Raw genomic sequence first — 17,663 nt, 5'->3', positions numbered from 1 at the left:
CAGTGTATACCGAGTAATCATGCCACATTTAGTCAGCGTCGGTAAATCGCGGTCACCTCCCGGCTGGGTACCGGTAAGGCTTCGTGGAGGAGGGGCACAGGGGCTGCTCTCTGACTAGCAGAATGATGGGATTGGCCCCATTGGTGACCTAACCAGGCTCCAAATAAAGACCGTTTGTGGAAAACATGCTTTTGTCCCTGTATGGCCAGACCAAGAAAGCCTCCAGCTGGAGATCCGATGTTGCCAGATGGCAGAAGATGGGATGTCGGAAGAATGCGTCGAGGCTGAATCGTTTTAGCGAACATCCAAAGATGACAAAGGTTTCTCTCAAGGTGATGGAGATGAGTTTGGCGTCAGCTGTTCATCCCACCAAGCTCTGGTGACTTGTTCCTCCATCGAGACAAATTCGTCTTCGGTCAAGTCGTCCTTATCCATGTCAATGTCGACGCTGATATCGATGAGCAGCCAAGCGCGTAATGCGCCCGTTAGACGAATTCGCTGGCTGATATCCAGTAACGCAAAGACCTTGAAACCATTGATCTCGTAGGTGCATAGATCAATTTCCTTGACGATTGCTTCGTCCTTTTTGAAGCACTCACGATAACACTGCTCGCGGACCCAGTCCACGATGGACAGCGCCGAGGTGCCTCCAAGAGTATTTGCAGAGCTCCCATCCAAGACAACCTTGAGCTTTTCTAGGAACAAAATCTTGTCGCGAAGATTGTCCCTCCCAAAACTTGCCAATGTCATGTTCATATCATAAAACAGCGCAAAGAGCCCCGCCTGATAAGTGTACATCCAATTTGGATCACAAGCCGCATTCATGGTTTCACAGGAATAGGTCGAGAAGAGCGCGGACTTCTTTATTGAGATGTACCGATCAAGGAGAATCTGTTCCGGGGGCGTTTCTTTTGTCTGCTTTGGTGGCATCGTTTGAGCCTGACAATTCCTATTCGTGCTTGTTAGATAGGCGGCACAAGCGTGACGGACCAAGTCGGCGTGGTTTTGCTTCGACAACGCCTGTAAGCGCTTCCACTTGATGAAGACCATGGTTTTGATGGTTTCAAAGTCGCTGAAGGACTTTATCCTACAAGGCACAGACACGTACATCCTCTTCAGAGTTGCGAGCGACAGTGCGGTCTTGTCGGGATTGGCGACGAAGCGTTCCAGGGCCCCTGGACGTGACAATAAAGCGTCCAGTGCTTTCAAGTGCTCCATGGCAGCGTCTTTGTGGTTCATGTAACATTCAGCTGAGATCGCATACCGCAAAGCCAAGACAGCTGTCTCCAAGTCAAAGTCCGCATTGTTTAAGAGCGATCTGAGCATCTTATAACCGCTCGCTCGACGTTTCAAGATCGAATGTTTGAGAATATGCGAGTTTGGTGGCTCGTTGATGCGTTTGGCCATTTGCTCTTCAGCGATTATAAGAATCCAATGCAGTGCCGCGCGAGATTGCTGTATTGATCGAGCTGCAGGTACTCTTTGTGGACAGTACAGGGCGTCTTTGTGGAAACCAAACATCTGAGTTTGCAGGTCGGTAAAATCTTCAGCACTTTTGACTCAGCAAAATATTCAACAAACTTAAGACGGAGAGAGAGAGAGAGAGAGATTCATGAAGTTATAGAGTCAGCTCAGATGATACATACAGTAATTGAGAAGGTATTTCTCGTAAATGTCCACAGAATCAGCGAGCTGGAAGAATGCCCCCATAGACTCTATTTCGGGGGATGAGCAGAAGGGAAGATGCAGTCCGTCTGAGTGCCGTTTGGTGATTTCTCTAGAAAGGAGATCATGTTCCTCTTGCTTAACATGACTGACAGGGACAGGAGCCGACTGATGTCTTGTCAATTTGTTGCTTCTAGGCTCTCCGGTCGCGGTTGACCCGGCACTGCGACGTCGCTCTGACTGTTCCGGACGGGGAACACCGGTCGAGTGTATGGCTTGATCGTTGTCTCGCGATGAAAACGGAGGGATCTGCTCGGGACTATCGCTGGACGAGCGAGAAGCTGGCGGATGGGGATCTTCTACGACAAAGTCGACTTGCAGCAACGGCGGCTGTTCGAGTTGTATCATCAGTGGCAAAGTATAGTGGTAGAGCTAAGCGGGCAGCTCTCAACAGCGTATGATGCGCCATATCACTCACAGTTTTGCTCACAGTTGTGGAATTGTTGTTACTGCTGCTGTTGTTCTTCCGCCGTTGATGCGAGAAGCGCGCGACATGAGAATTGATCCGCGACAGCCGTCTCTTGCTCGGTCCACCGTCATCCCCCTGCCCCGTCTCGTTGACGAAATGAATAATCCCAGATGACATTTAGACGTTGTGTTGCTGAATGAAGGTCATGGCGAGTTGGCAAGGACGCTTGATATGAAGTTCAGGATTCGGAGACCACATGGAATTTTTGGAGAGAGACAGAATCTCAGATTAACCACGAGTGGACTAGCAGAGAATGTCCACGACATGGGCCAGAAGAGGGGTCAAACTCGCAAAGATAATTAATACTTACAAACACTACCCATTTCGGGTTCTACAGAAGTGGAAGTTGAAATACAAACTTAGTAATCCAAGTTTTTCCTGACCGACCAATTGACCGTCTTTGAGGTTGTGCTCTTGGCTGCGCACATTAATACCTCGCCATTTCGTTGGAGAACTGTTCTCTTTCCTTTTTGAAGGATGTGGCTTGGTATGCCATCGCATGAATCACCCTAGCTGATGAGGACAAATATGTTGTATGTGGACAGTAGGGGATATACCGAGTACACAGGGGTGCCGGACGACGGTCCACTGCGACAAGCAACCGGGTGCAATAGATAACAAGCATGACACCTGGTCGCTCCGCATTCTTGAGCGGATCAGACGAGAGTCCCGGGTTAGAATTCGGCTCGTCCCGATCTGAACTGCGTGAGAATGCGCAGCTTGGCCCATGAGGATATACAAAAATAACAAGGCCTCCATCTCTGATAAGTGATCTCTCCCTCGATACCCATCTGAGTGGTCAAACCTCTGCTGAACTCGACAAATGCTGAGAAAGGAGCCCCGTCGACAATTTAGGGAATAGGGGATGGTCTTAGGTAAGGAATAGAGAGATGAGGAAGCAAAATGGGAAGCGAAGGAAGGAGTTCGAGAACCCGAATGGAGTTTCGATTGTGCCAAGCCCCTTGTTTTCCGCTAACCCCGTTAAGTAATTTGCCACCGAGTTGTCGAATGAGGTCATATGTCCCGAGATACAATTTACAAGTATATACTCCTATCTAGGACGCGTGCATGGAAATTGAAATACATGTCAACTTGATTAGTAGTATCATTTTTGGCTATCCTGTTCTATTTCGGTTGCACTCATATATTATCCCAGACACATAGCTTTGCGTTGGATCAATCATCAAACGCCCCTGAACTGTCACCCTTGGAGACCTATTTTAGGAGGCTGCATCATTTGAATCCTGAACCCCATCTATTCCGTTCTGATGCGTCCAAGATCTCACTTGCGCAACATGTTCAATCAAGGAGTCTACCCAGTGCCCAATATTCTCAACGCGTCTGCGTTGTGTTGAAGTCTGACTCGTCGGCATCGGCAGCGTTGTCTCCAGCGCACCCTCCTCGGTCAATGGTCTTGTGCGTGTGACCGAGGCAGAATGCGGTAACGGTGGACGTAATTCGACATATTGGGGCTTATCCGACAAGGGTCGGCGCCGTGGGGTTTGTTGTCGCCGTCTCGGGGGCAGCGGAGAGCCCTCCCCGTCTGGCACGACAGGAATAAGTGTCGTACTGCGTTCAAGTAGAACGCCAATCGAGCTACCAGTTCGATTGTACGTACGCCAGAGGATATCTTCGCTCGAGAAGATATCCTCGCGGGAGCGAATGACAAACCCGTTCACCGGGGCACTACCGGACAGAGTTTCTAGGTCGAAGTCAGGTATCATCGTCTCACCATGGTCGGGCACCGGTGTGATAGTTGGTGTTGGTGGAGATGGCGACGAGGAGGCCGGCGACGGGTATCGAACCAAGTCCTCGATCCGTCCAATTGCTGGGATCAAGGGAACCTGAATATCCTCGATCCCATCCTCGTCGACTTCGAGCATGGGTATGCGACGACGTTGGTTGTGGCCCACAGTTGTTGGGACTAGAGGAGACATTGGGCGCACAAAGGATTCGACGTAGTTGGCGTTGGATACTGTGGCCTGTGTTGGGGGGAAGGAGCGCGCCTGGTCGATAGAAATGGGAATAGAGGCATTTGTGGTGTCGTTGTTGGAGAGTTGAGAGGACATCTCGAAGTGCGTAAAAGGTAGCTAAGAAATGTGTTGTTGAAGGATGCTATCTGAAAGGGGATGGGTGTTTAGCAGCCGGTCAAGAGAGTGTCACAATCAGTGCTAGTTGATGCAAGAGAACTAAGATACACCACACATACACACATATATATCCATCAATGTGCCCCGAAGGTCCTATTGAGGTCCTCATCTCTACGTCGAACCAAGACCTAGAGTTTGGTTGTTTCGGTCAAACTCTGGGACTTGGGACATCACCCAAATCAAAATGGTAAGGACCTGGAATAAAGTACAGGGTACGCAGGCGAAGGGTTTGAACCACAGTCTCCTTCTTAGAAGACCTTGTTTCGAGTGCATTTCTTTGGTGGCTAGCTAGATTGTTGCAACTCGAGTTTCGGAGCACCTGGTTCACTGCGAGACGTTGCTGTGAAGGCTCACAACCTTGTTTCAAAGTCAGCAGGATGACATGCCGGACACAAGAAGAGCTTCTTTGCGCCATGTTGCGTACGAAAATGTCCTTGTAAGTACCATCCTTGTAGCTAAGCAGCTTGCGCTCGGCCACCATGAAGCTTTGATAGAGGCTATATTTTGTGCTTTAAGTTTCTGCGCGGCTGGAACTCTTGTAGTTCCCTTGGGTCAATGTGCCTAAAGGTAATTGCATTGTGTCACAGTTTGCAGCAAAGTGTCTGTCCCAATGAAAGTTGGTTCGTTCCAGTGGACGAGCCCACGTCTGGCAGAATGGTTTGGCAATATTGTCACGTTCGTTTGAGAGATCGGTTCCGTGGAATCCATCGTGCTTCATGTAAGGCACAGGTGTAGTTCTCCGCCGAATTGCAAACCAACCAACTGCCATGTCGGGGAGTGATGGTTGCCAGACATGGGGCAGGAGGGAGTGCGCATCTAGGGAATTTCAGCCATGATAGAAGAAGCGTGTGTTACATCAAGTGTTGCACGAACGGGTTCACAGTAGCTTGCAATATTCTCCAAACAATCATGATAAGGATGGCAAGCAACTTTAACCAAGGACCTAGTTTTGTTCTATCAGGCTAGTATTATGTATGATCTGTGGCGCCGTATTTCCGCCCACGGTGAGGCAAAGATGTGAGAGACGTACCTCCTCTTTCGTTCGCCCAAGAGAGAAGCCAACTACAACATACGGTAATGCCATCAGATTAATACCTGCCCAATATGGTCCACTCTGCGGTCAACCCCTCCGTACCTGCTCTTGTGTCCGTCTACCACAGCCATGAATAAGATGATGATTGTCAATTTGGGACTGGGGGAGGGTCAGGGAGGGGATTTGTTGGTCGTGGTCTGGGGCGAAACAGCATCGGATTGTTGTGGAATGGGTTCTCGGTCCTAGGAAGCTCGTCAGTACTCACACCCATCTTATGCTCGATGTTGACCTCAAAGCGACGGACTGATGCCTGAATCGAGGTGCCGGTGTAGTTGGCAGCATGGCGATTTGTGTGGAGGCCATGGCTATGGTGATCTTGCGACGAATATGTGGAGGAACTGAGCCTATTGACTAGAGGCTTAAGGGGTCAAAACAATTTCACCCCTTTTGTCTATGAAGTATCAGCAGGTGAGAGTGCAAGAGGAGAGATAAAAGGTCTGATATAGGAGGAGTTGGAGGAGAAGTGACACAGGCACGGTGCAACCAGCCTCCTTTCTTTCCTTGCAAGTCTACAAATTGCGCGTTCGAAAGAGTGTCACACTGTCTCACGACTAATCCAGTGTCACCGACACTGTCCTTCTTCATGACGTTTTGACAAGGTCGGCTTGTCAACAGAATTACAGCTTTAAAGCTGTGATGATTGCTTCAACGCCGTTGAAGACTCCCCGCGCCGTAAGAGGCAAGCCGAATGAGCTCAGAGCGATGCTGTCGCTTGGAGTGGCTGCTTCCTCGCGATCGACAGCTTCCGTCCTCGAACAACCTGTGGTTGCATCTCCTGGAATGAGAAAGCCGCACTTGCCAGGCTCTAGGACATCGCTGACGGTGCCTCAATCCATATTCAGCAATATTCAGTTTGTACTCTCTTCATTCTTGATTCTTGCAGCCTCTCCTTTTCACATCAATGTCCCCAAACTTTGGCTACCTTTTCACTCTTTTGGCGAGCAAATACTCTTGACGACACAACTAGCTCAAACTCCACTCATTGAGACCTGCAGATCTATCCTCTCTAGCTTTCATTTCGCAGTTCAAACACAACTAGCAACATGTCCGTTATGTTTGACCCCCGTGGAAACTTGCCTCCCACAATCCACCCAAGCTCGTACTATCAACCGCGAAGCCATAGACGAGCCACTTCCTATGTTGTGTCTGCAAAGAAGACCAAGAAAAAGCAATGTTATGATTGGATCTTCTCGACAGCCTCCAATGTCCACATCGCCATCGATCGTGCTTCCTTCAAGACATACGTCTCCTTCAAGTCATATGTCCTCGCGGTTTCTGATCGACGCCAAGTCCCGGTTCGAGGCATTGGGACAGTCGAACTCAAGCTTCGTCGAGAACCGGGCAGTCGGGAGAACCACACTATCGTTCTGGAAAATGTTCTGCATGTCCCCGATTGGCTCTGCAATGTCGTATCGGACATCTATTTTGTGCCTGCCACACTCTATGAGCACACATGGACCGAGTTTGGCGTCAATCTATTCTTCCGTGACAAGGAGGTCTTCAAGCCTTGGGGTTACACCGAGAGTTTCTGTGGTCTGGATCGACTGGTGCTCTCAAAGAACCATCAGGGACGCAGCCCTATGCTGGAAGATCCTGATAGAGAAGTGTTTTCTGTGAGCTTGACTTGGCCGCAGAGTCAGAAGGACAAATGGGATGGCGTCGTTGCCGCAGACATGAAAGAGAAAGCCACACGCGTGGAAAACACTCACAAGAAGAAACTCGCCGAGAAGGAGAGGAGGAGTTTGAAACGAGACGGCAAGAGCAATTTGGGAGAGATCACCAAATAGAAGCTGGTTCCGAATGGCACAAAGGAGCCGCAGAAGCACAACAGAAGCGAGCCTGAAAGAGCCAGTTACGTATCGAAGAAACTTCCAAGGGGTTCCAGTCCGAGGTTCGACAAGATTGGGCTCTGAAACAAAAGACTTGTGGTTCCTCCAGTACGGAACATCAAATACAGACTAAGGGAACGCTCGGTGGAGTGAGGCTAATTCTTGGATTACATGTTGCAAGTATCAATCGGGTCAGAGATCCAGTCTCGGTACGCCAAAAAGGCTAGATAACATGTAGATTGGGTATAAGAAAAGCTGCATAGACAATCTTTCGCAGCAATCTTTTCCACCAGGCCAGAAACCTATGCATATCTTCCAGTCATTCTGAAAAATCAATGCATCAACCTGACCTGCTTTCCTGGTTCCCATTCATGTAACGCAGAATGCAAACTCCGCCAATAATTTAGTTTGATGCATTCCCTTTTCGCACTCTCGACATCGTCTTTTTCAAAAGCATCAGTCAAGGCCTTCTCCGTTTCCCTTATCCTTGCTATGTTCTCTTCCATTAATGTTTCGATTTCGTCATGAGTAGTCGCTTCCTCTAAAGTCTCCTGCGCCTCCATGACTTCCAACAATGTACTCTGGTCCGTTACTCCCGCATGCGTTGCATTATCCTCGTGGGTGATGTCAATGCCGTGATTATGCTGGAGAAGGTACCTCGCGCGTAAAAGCGGGTCTGAGAGGGTCTTGTAGGCGTTGTTCAAAAGTGATGAGAGGGCGAGGGATTTCTGGTGGGAGGCCGTGCCTGGCGGGAATTTGTCCGGGTGGTATTGAGACTGCAGTCGCAGGAACTCACGGCGCAGTTGCGGGAGGGGGATATCAAATGGGCCCGCTGGTGGTGGGCCCGATGGGAGTGTCGACGGGAAGAGCGTGTAGTAATTGGACACGTCTGGAGGAGTGGTCGAAAGCGTCGAATCCTCCTCTTGTTTGAAGGGCTCTGTCTTTGTGGCCTGCGTTTGAGCTTGAGCAGAGGTGGGAGCCTGCGCTGGGGACCCCTGGGCATGCGAGATTGTCGTGCTGAATGCACATCGAGCATTGTGCGCTATTCTCGGTCGCGAACCTTGTAGGGAGATTTGACTCCTTCTCGTGGTTGCAGTCGTAGGTGTTGGCGAGTCAATGAAGCAGAGCCGTCGGAGGTGGCGGAGTGTCTGGCGCGTCGGTACTGCTCCTGACATTGCTGCGTTGGCTTTAGAGGTCACGAACAAGTCACCGGACAGGCGACGAGATTGGCAATAAATATGACTGCGTTACAGATGTACGATTGTAGGTCTCACAAGAGCAGATTGGGTCGCAAAGAACAGGAAGGAAACTGTTTTAGCGGGAGTCGCTTCTTGAAAATATAATTATGGCCGACGTCATGTTCCGCGACCGGAGGATGTTCGGCCGAGGGACGAAGGCAAAACCAACACATTCGAGCAACCATGAATGATATTCTTCATTGTTCTTACTGCTATTCTCAGCAGTCCAAAAGAAATTTACCTGAAAGATTAGTCATGGGACTGTCCTGTAAACGATAATTCCGTAGTACTAGTAGTTCGGAGCAAACTCCTATCGCAGCATGTACAACTATCTACCCCATCTTTTTTAAATATCGAGCTCCAGAACAAACACATGATCACTGATAACACCGCACCTCTTCTTGTCTATGTTTTAGTCAAATTGTGTGCGCTGTCGAAGGGTTCATCGGCTGAATTGGCCTGATAGAAGCATCCTCGCAGACCTACACCCCGTGAGCCTTAACGGATTGATTCGTCTCTCGGCCTCACGCAAAAGTATTGGAAGTCGGCATTTTTCTCAATCACGCCTTCCAGCATCCAGGGTTTAAAAGGTCGATTTCGGAAAGGAATTATAGGTTTCTTCGATCGATTCGTGCTTTGGTCCGTCGAGTGGAGGAACTCCTTGGTCGCCGAGAGTATGAAGCCAAATCTGGCAAAGCAATCGGTCCTTGACATATGTCGCGGTTGGCAGGGGTGTCTCCTTAACCACGATTGTCACAAAGGTGCGTGTGGTTGTGCCTAAAACGTTTCCATTTCTTGATAGATATTTTTCTTAGCTAGCACACCCACCCTTGTCCTGTTACTAGTCAACATTGTTGCACCGCGATAGTAGGTGCATGGGCCAGGTGGGCTATCATTGCAGCTCTGGTGAGTCCTCCTAGAGCGCATGTCTCTACGAGGAGTAAAGATGTAGTCAAGGCGATGCGAAGTGATGGCTGAAAGCCTCCAAAATCAACACTTGTAGACAGCTGCTCAATGAGGTATAGAAGGACTTGGGGTAAGTGAGAAATCAGGTCGCAATGTCGCTGACGTCACTGGCCGACGTGGCTAGCGCTAACCTTTGATCCCCAAGACGGTTCGGAGCTCAAACTCGATCATTGACGCTGAAACGTCCCCTCCTTAATAGGTGATGGGTTTCACTGTCAATCACGCTATATCAACTCCTTCGAGAACTCTGGGTTCGTCCAGCCGCGAAACCTCTAGACCTCTCTGCCTGAACTCAAATTCATTGTAATTTTCAAAGGTTACCCCTCATCTCATCGAAACGTGATCATGTCAGACTACTACGACCGCCAAGGAGGGGACCCTCGCGAGTACGGCGGCGGTGGCCGCGGCGGGAACAATTATTACGACCAGAGCCAACGCTTCGACGACAACGGTGAGGGTGCAGGCCGTCGAGATGACTATGGTGAACGGCGCCAGCAGGGAGGATACGGAAGAGAAGATGGATATGGTGGGGGTGGCACGAGCGGAGGATACGGAGAGGATCCTCCTCGCCATCATAGTCGTCGCGATGATGAAGACTATGGTGGAAGCTCCGGCGGAGGTGGAGGATATGGAGGCGATGGCGGCCATGGGAGACCCTCAGGGGGTGAATATGGAGGAGGCGGATCTGCCAACTACGACCAGGACGAAGTGATGCGACATAGCCAGCAACACGGCAGTCCGGAAGACTCCAACCTGTTCTCTCAAGCCATGTCGTTCCTCAACCAAAACAAGCACAGCGCTCAATCCGAGGACCTCGATGAAGGCCGGGTACAGCAAAGTCATCAGATGCTGTATCAGCAAGACGGCGGTGGCCAGCAGCATGATGCTTCTAGTCTGGGCGCAGGAGCTGCAATGCAAGCCTTGAAGATGTTCTCTGGATCCGGCGGAGGTGGATCTCAATCCCAAATGATCTCTATGGCTATGCAAGAAGCCTCGAAACTGTTCGACAAGCAGAGCAACATGGGCAACGTACAGGGTGGCACAGACAAGCAGTCGGCGATCAACATGGCTGCGAAAATGGCCCTGCAGATGTATATGAAGGGCCAGGGAGGTGGTAGCGGCGGCGGTGCCTCTGGGCTGATGAGCCTCGCCAGCAAATTCTTCTCGTGAGAAGGGTGACTGCACCGTGATACACTCCATACATTTCTTCCTCGGTGGTTGCGAGCCGAGGAAAGTCCAATAAGAAATTCGTCTTCCGATGCGGAGTAAGACCGTGATCCATAGCCAGGAGAGGAAGGTTTCACGAATAGACTAGTTCGATTGTGGTAAGGTCTGGGCAGTCACGAAGCAGGCGTCATTCCGTATCCTCCACAGACTGCGCATCCACAGCACCGAGAAGCTTTGGAGAAAAAGTCCCCTGACAACCACATCTTCTATGCCCTCATCTCGTCCCTGTCTTCAATAGTCCTAGGCGTTTGTTCAGATCGAGCTTGTTGTTGCCAGCGCTTATTCCGACCACTTCGTGTTGGTTTGCCGCAGCAAGGTATCCTCTTCTGCGACCTCCTCGTCCGTCATCTCTCGCCCTTTCGTCGTACACGTGTCTCTGCGTGCGAACATCGGCTTCTATCGACCTCGCCCAACTTGGTGACAAATATGAGATGTGTTGAAGGGTGATACTTCACACAAGTCTGAAATAATCCTCAATGATGAATCAGAATCCGGGAGACCACTGGCGCGGACCTGGAGGTCCACAGGGCGAGGCACAATCACAGGGGAGACCTTTTGCCAGCTTCGGGTATGCTTGAATTCACTGTCATTTTCCACAATACGCCTCGCGATTGAGTGAATGGCACTTCTACTGAAAACTCAGTTCACCTGCTGTCAACATGTGCCCGCTAACTTATGTCGACTTTCTACAGTCCTAGCGGCCCTGCGCAGCCTCCTCCACATGTCTTACCACCACCCGCTTCTTATCATCAACATCATTCGCAGCCTCCTGGAAGTCACAGCCTGTCTATCGCAGACTTGACTCAGGGCCCTCCCAATCATCAGCAACAGCACCAGTATAATACTCAGCCTCCACCTCCGCAGCCTCAGGGTCACCCCATTGGTGGCCCTATGGGACATAACATGCCTCAGCACTCCCCTCAATACCTTGCGCGAGACAGAGAAATGAGAGAGCTCCGAGATCGCGAAATGAGGGAGCATGAAATGAGGGAGAGAGAATTGCGCGAACGAAACAACATAGAGATGCAAAGACAAAGAGACGAAATGATGATGCGCGAACGAGAGCGTGAGGCTCAGGAAAGGGAGCAAATGGAGCGCATGCATCGAGAACAGCAGCAGCCGCAGCAACAGCGTCCGGTGCAAAGCCATGCTGGGTCCATTCCGATTCACCAGCCTGTGGCATCCAAGGTACAAAACTCGATTCATGGTCCCAATGGCCTTCTGGCGAATGGAGGTCCTGGTGCCTCCACTGGTGGGGGTCTCTTTGGTGGCCCAGGTCAACATGAGTCGCAGAGATCCTCTCAATACATGCAGCAGCCGGTACCTGCGGCCCCTCCACAACCCGGTCAATCTTTTATGCCTGGCCCATCCCCAATGCCCGCACCGGCACAACTTGCCCATGGTCAACAACCCATCTTGAATGATGCTTTAAGCTACCTAGACCAAGTCAAAGTACGCTTCAGCGATCACCCAGATGTGTATAATAGGTTCCTGGACATCATGAAGGACTTCAAGAGCCAGGCGATCGATACTCCTGGAGTCATTGAGCGTGTATCAAATCTGTTCAATGGTCATCCAGCCCTGATTCAAGGTTTCAATACCTTTCTTCCACCTGGCTACCGAATTGAATGCGGCACTGAAGAGAATCCGGACGCCATCAGAGTCACAACTCCTAGTGGTACGATGACCCAATCACTTCAAGGCAGGGGACGCGCGCAATTTGAACCAGCCCCACAGCCTGCGACCGTTCGACAGGACACATTCGAAAGCAGACATGGATGGGGACAACCTCTTGGTGCTTCACCAGGCGCAAGATCGGCAGAATTGCCTGTATATAAGCCAGGGCCTGTGGAGAGATCAATGGAAGAAGCTTCGAATACAATCACACAACAAGAACAACGTGGTGTCTCAACCCTCCAAAGTGCAGTGACTGCGGTAACAAATGGAGCGGCAAGGCCTGCTCTTGCTGTGTCACCTGGACCAGGGCAAGGCGCAACATTCCCTCAGCAAACCGCAGGGTTCGGTACTAATGCGGGTATTGGTGAATTAAAGCGCGGAGGACCAGTTGAATTCAATCACGCTATCAGCTACGTGAATAAGATCAAGGTACAATAGGCCCGCTATTGAGTCTCAAGTGAATTCAACTGACATTGTCATAGAACCGGTTTGCGCAACAACCAGAAATTTACAAGCAGTTTCTTGAAATCCTGCAAACTTACCAGCGAGAGTCAAAACCCATCCAAGACGTTTACGCGCAAGTCACTCAACTGTTCATATCTGCCCCAGATCTACTTGAGGACTTCAAACAGTTTCTGCCGGAGTCCGCTGCGCAAGGTAAGGCCCAGGCGGCTCGTGTAATGAATCAACAAGAGGAGACCAGCAATGTTCGCGGTGAGCCTGGATACGCGAGCACCGCCATTCCTCAGGCCCAAACCCCCAGGCCTGCGTCAAAGATGCCGCCTATGGGTCAGTTTGACCCTCCTAGCACCAGCAAAGACAACAAAAAGCGTCGAGGAGGTCCTGGAGCCGCTCTTTCTAGTCAACCAGCGACACAACCTCCCGTTGACACCCCTGTCACTCAGAGTTCACGAGCAGCCCCGGTTCAGGTCGGCAATGCTAGCAAAGTAAGCTCATTTATTCACTATTCAAACTATCCGGCTTGATGGGGACAGCTTTTGTCCTTGCTCAGTCCTGAAGCATTACACGTTGCTAATATTTTGTTATTCGCAGCGCCCGAAACTCACAACTCAACGTCAACCACAACCTGACATGATCGTCACTTCGCCGACTCTCGTGCCTCAGCTTCCAGAACCACTTCCACCCTTTCCCAACTCATCTACTACTCAAGAAGAGCTCGCCTTTTTCGACCGTGCAAAGAAACAAATCGGCAATCGCGCCAGCTACGCCGAATTTCTCAAACTCATCAATTTGTACTCTCAGGATCTTATCGACAAGTACACTTTGGGAGACAGAGTTGGCGCTTTCATTGGCGGTAATCCCGATCTGATGAGTTGGTTCAAAAATTTCCTTGGGATTGAAGATCAAGAGGAAGTGATTGAAGCGCGTGCACGACCCGATCCTGGTCGTGTCAACCTCTCTCACTGCCGTGCCCTCGGACCAAGCTACCGTCACCTACCCAAGCGTGATCAAGACAAACCTTGTAAGGGTCGAGATGGAATGTGTTATGAAGTCCTGAATGATGTCTGGGCTTCTCACCCTACTTGGGCTTCTGAAGATTCGGGCTTCGTGGCACACCGCAAAAATCAATATGAGGAAGCCTTACATCGAATCGAAGAAGAGCGCCATGACTATGACTTCCACATTGAGTCATGCCAGCGGACTATTCAACTGATGGAACCCATTGTACAGCAGATTGGTGTGATGAATGAGGCGGATCGAGCCGCTTTCATCTTAGCACCGGGTCTCGGAGGCGCAAGCGAAGCCATCCCTAAGCGCATCATCATGAAAATCTACGGCCGCGAGGCCGGGGCTACGGTCATGCGAGAAATGTTCGCACGCCCAACTGCCGTACTGCCGATCGTTCTTGCAAGACTTAAACAGAAGCTTGAAGAGTGGAAGCAGGTGCAACGAGAGTGGGAAAAGGTGTGGCGCGACCAGATTCACAAACAATTCTGGAGAAGCCTTGACCATCAGGGAATCAACGCGAAGAATCTCGACAAGAAGAACTTTCAACAAAAGGCATTGACCAGCGAGATACAAGCAAAATACGAAGAAGCAAAGAAGAACCGCGATAACGGCATCGCTGGCAAGAGGCATCAGCTCCAGTACACTTTCAATGACTTGGACGTCATCACCGATGCGACCCGATTAATACTAGTGTCCTTGGATTCAGACCGACAACAAACCTTTAACAGCGGTGAGCAAGAGCGGATCCGGGGATGGTTGGTAGACTTCCTGGTTAGGTTCTACGGTCTGGACGGCGACAAATTTATAGAGCAAACTGATGTTGCCACAATGCGACACCATCATGAGCATGATGAAGGTGCCGACGGCCATGATAGCGATGCTCAGCCACCAGCCAAAGGAAAGACCCAACGCAAGTCGGACTGGCTCAGGAGGATGGCGCTTGAGAGAAGGCACGGCAAGGAGGACAGCGTGGCTTCAGCAAGCAAAGAGTCGACCCCGGCACCAGGTGCTAGCAGCGAGATGGAGGTTGACGAAGACGCCGCCGTGTCCGATGTTCCTGATGAGCCTCAACAGCCCTGGATAAATGTGGCCAACAGTGACACATCTGCTCGCCACCTGGCCATGGACGAAACGTATCCCCATACGACGTTCAATCTCTATGCGAACGCCAACATCTATTGCTTCTTCAGACTGTTTGAGATGCTGTACAGCAGGTTACTGGCGATCAAACTCAACGAGCCTAATGTCCAAGAGGCCGTTGCGAGACACAAAGGTATCAAGGGGAGGGTTAAGCCTGCCATCGAGCTCCGCATGATCGACAAAGGACCAGAGTACTTCTTCTATAACATCGACGGAAAGCAGAATTACTATCAGCAGATTTTGCAGCTATGCCAGGAGGTTTTGGTGGGCACAGTCGATCTTGCTCACCTCGAAGAGACACTGAGGCGGTACTACAACAAGAGTGGTTGGCAGCTCTACACGATTGATAGGCTCGTCTCTGCGATCCTGCGGTTCATCATGAACATCCTGGGCGGAGATGCTAAGGACAAGAGCGTTGAAATCACCAACCTCTTTCTGCGAGATCGAGAACGTCCAGACACGACCCGGAAGCAGGAAATCCAGTATCGCAAGCAAGTCGAGCGACTATCCAAGGACGCTGAGGTTTACCGAATCAGCTATGTAAGTTGCGCACCCGAATTGAAAGATGCCGGGGACTTTGCTAATTTCTCGCAGACTCCTGAAGATCGGGTTTGCACCATACGGTTGTTCCCATCGGAAGATGCAACTTTCGATAGTGACTCTCTATCGGACGAAGCTCGGTGGCAGTATTATATCGCATCCTACACCATGACAGACGCAACTGAAGGCGTGGACCAATCACGGATGCACAGTCCATACCTGCGACGTAACATTGCTCCGCAAAACGCAAATATTGAAGCCGCATATCAAGAAGTGTATGGCAACCTGGACCACGTTGATGAGCAGACGGCCTTCATCAGTCCTGATTCCTACAAGCTTTTGCTTCAGGGCGATTTCGGCTTTGTTCGGCGCAGCGAGCTTGAGAAGCCATTGAGAGAGACATATGAGAAGGGCAAAATTGAAGAAAGTGAGAGATTCAGGGAGAAGTTTGTGCGCAATACTACATGGATGAGAGATCAGAGAGCTGAGGATGTCGAGCGCAGGAAGGCTGCATGGGAGAGAGGTGTTAAGGAGGGGTTTAGCGGCTACGACATTTGAGAAAAGTCGGAATACTTTTGCATGTGGGGATGCAAACTCGTACACATGCGCATTCTTGTGCACGATTTCTACGGAGACAAAGACTTGGATGAGAAAGTTTGGGCTGAGACGTTCCGGAGAAGGGGGAAGTCCGTCTCTTCTTCCGAAGGTCGGACAAATGGTGGGCCCGTGTGAGGATTGCGTACCTAGAGTAGAGCCCTTGGGCGGATGTTTTGATGCTACCATCAACTTTGGCGGCCAATGAGCTAGTTCAACATTTATACCAGTAGATGCTTAGCCGTTTCTGTCACGTTTCCAATTATCACGCGAAGTACGGACGAAGGCAAGGTTTCGAGGTGTGTCGTACGTGCAAGGAATTCGTCCCTGCGTTAGATGATTTGGTTGGAGACTGGCCCGAGATGAGGATCGGAAAAAGCAAAACAGCATCCGCATGAGTTGGTAGTGAAGACCAACTCGATTCAAATCACATCACTTCTGGCACGGCGAAATAATTCGCCAGATGAGATGCGACGGGCCGCTCTTCGGACTCTCGAGACTGTGGCTCAGAGTCCGTGCGGGAGGGAAAGGTGGCGCTTCAACCCCGATGGTTTACCCAGTGTTTTGTGGTTGAATGTACTCGGTATTATTGTTCCCAGATTTCTGCCAAATAAAGTCGCAATTTGGCGATTGGATATTACTACGCCCACCTCTTCCATGTTACATGCGCAGCTATTACCAAGGATGTTTTCAATGTAGATTTGCCAATGCAAGCAGGGCTTGAAGGACTCGTACACTAAGTCTGCAGAAGAAGCATCTTGAAAATTGCATTGTAACCCCACCTCAATATGCAGTAAATGGTGGAGTCGAGGAGCTCCGTCATTCCCAAGAAAAGTAACGTCAGAAGGCGTCTTCGGAGGACTTGCAGTCGCACAGAGAGCTCGGCAGTGGTTCAAGAGATACGAGCAGGATCGCTAACGTGCGCCCCCAGGCTGTACATACGTGCAGGCTGAGGATCGGACGTTGCGCTTCGAGGGGAGGAATAAAACTCAATCTCGGTGCAGCAGGAGACGGTCTCTCAAGGAAAGAGCCGGTTGAATCCAAGTGGCAGTTTTGGTGTTGTTGCAGAGAGGGCCACCCATAGCACCCAATTTGAAGTTTGAGAACCGACCAAAATCAGAGGAATTTCCTGGGGGTCTTGGGTGTCAATAAACGGAGCAAAATTGGAGCCAGTGGGCTACACAGCTGGGCGGGCAATCTTAATGGCGTTCAACCAAGCTTTGTACTAGCTCCTAATCGAGACTGGTGCGGAGTTTGTAAAATCTCCGCCATCAGCCCCTTTTCGCCCCTTCACCTCCATCCACAACTGCAGCAGCCAGTCACCTTCGGACAAACCATTCTCACCTCGAGCATTGTCTGCATAACTCGCAACCCCGCCACATGAGAGTGGTACACTCCACCTCCCAAAGCCTCCTGCTCGAGGGATCATCCTCCTCCACTCCCACGTATCCCGCCACGCCCGTCCATCTCCCATAGGCCAGAAACCTTATCACCCTCATCTTGCAGCGCCCAGAAGCCACCCAACCGCCATTGACATCGCGTGTT

General features: G+C 50.6%; 6 protein-coding genes across 6 annotated transcripts; 3 read left to right on the top strand and 3 right to left on the bottom strand.

Annotated features, from left to right (window-relative positions):
- Positions 1-327: 327 nt before the first annotated feature.
- On the bottom strand, positions 328-2,311 carry AYO21_00517 (hypothetical protein; the record flags this gene model as incomplete). The annotated part of the gene is made up of 3 exons (XM_022650507.1): positions 328-1,559; positions 1,647-2,055; positions 2,144-2,311. The coding sequence occupies 3 exons, from the start codon at positions 2,309-2,311 to the stop codon at positions 328-330; spliced, it is 1,809 nt and encodes a 602-aa protein (XP_022517121.1).
- A 1,103-nt stretch (positions 2,312-3,414) lies between these two features.
- AYO21_00516 (hypothetical protein) lies at positions 3,415-4,263 on the bottom strand (the record flags this gene model as incomplete). Its single annotated transcript, XM_022650506.1, has 1 exon — positions 3,415-4,263. One exon carries the CDS (start codon positions 4,261-4,263, stop codon positions 3,415-3,417), a length of 849 nt encoding a protein of 282 aa, XP_022517120.1.
- A 2,217-nt stretch (positions 4,264-6,480) lies between these two features.
- AYO21_00515 (hypothetical protein) lies at positions 6,481-7,224 on the top strand (the record flags this gene model as incomplete). Its single annotated transcript, XM_022650505.1, has 1 exon — positions 6,481-7,224. One exon carries the CDS (start codon positions 6,481-6,483, stop codon positions 7,222-7,224), a length of 744 nt encoding a protein of 247 aa, XP_022517119.1.
- Positions 7,225-7,598: 374 nt separating this feature from the next.
- Positions 7,599-8,441, bottom strand: AYO21_00514 (hypothetical protein; the record flags this gene model as incomplete). Its single annotated transcript, XM_022650504.1, has 1 exon — positions 7,599-8,441. One exon carries the CDS (start codon positions 8,439-8,441, stop codon positions 7,599-7,601), a length of 843 nt encoding a protein of 280 aa, XP_022517118.1.
- A 1,374-nt stretch (positions 8,442-9,815) lies between these two features.
- AYO21_00513 (hypothetical protein) lies at positions 9,816-10,640 on the top strand (the record flags this gene model as incomplete). Its single annotated transcript, XM_022650503.1, has 1 exon — positions 9,816-10,640. One exon carries the CDS (start codon positions 9,816-9,818, stop codon positions 10,638-10,640), a length of 825 nt encoding a protein of 274 aa, XP_022517117.1.
- A 732-nt stretch (positions 10,641-11,372) lies between these two features.
- Positions 11,373-16,082, top strand: AYO21_00512 (hypothetical protein; the record flags this gene model as incomplete). The annotated part of the gene is made up of 4 exons (XM_022650502.1): positions 11,373-12,803; positions 12,857-13,321; positions 13,428-15,524; positions 15,579-16,082. The coding sequence occupies 4 exons, from the start codon at positions 11,373-11,375 to the stop codon at positions 16,080-16,082; spliced, it is 4,497 nt and encodes a 1,498-aa protein (XP_022517116.1).
- Positions 16,083-17,663: the final 1,581 nt, after the last annotated feature.

Source organism: Fonsecaea monophora, assembly GCF_001642475.1.
Source record: "Fonsecaea monophora strain CBS 269.37 chromosome Unknown Scaff2, whole genome shotgun sequence".
Classification (NCBI taxonomy): domain Eukaryota; kingdom Fungi; phylum Ascomycota; class Eurotiomycetes; order Chaetothyriales; family Herpotrichiellaceae; genus Fonsecaea; species Fonsecaea monophora.
Note: the sequence above shows the minus strand (reverse complement) of the source record. Positions and strands in the feature narration are given on the sequence as shown.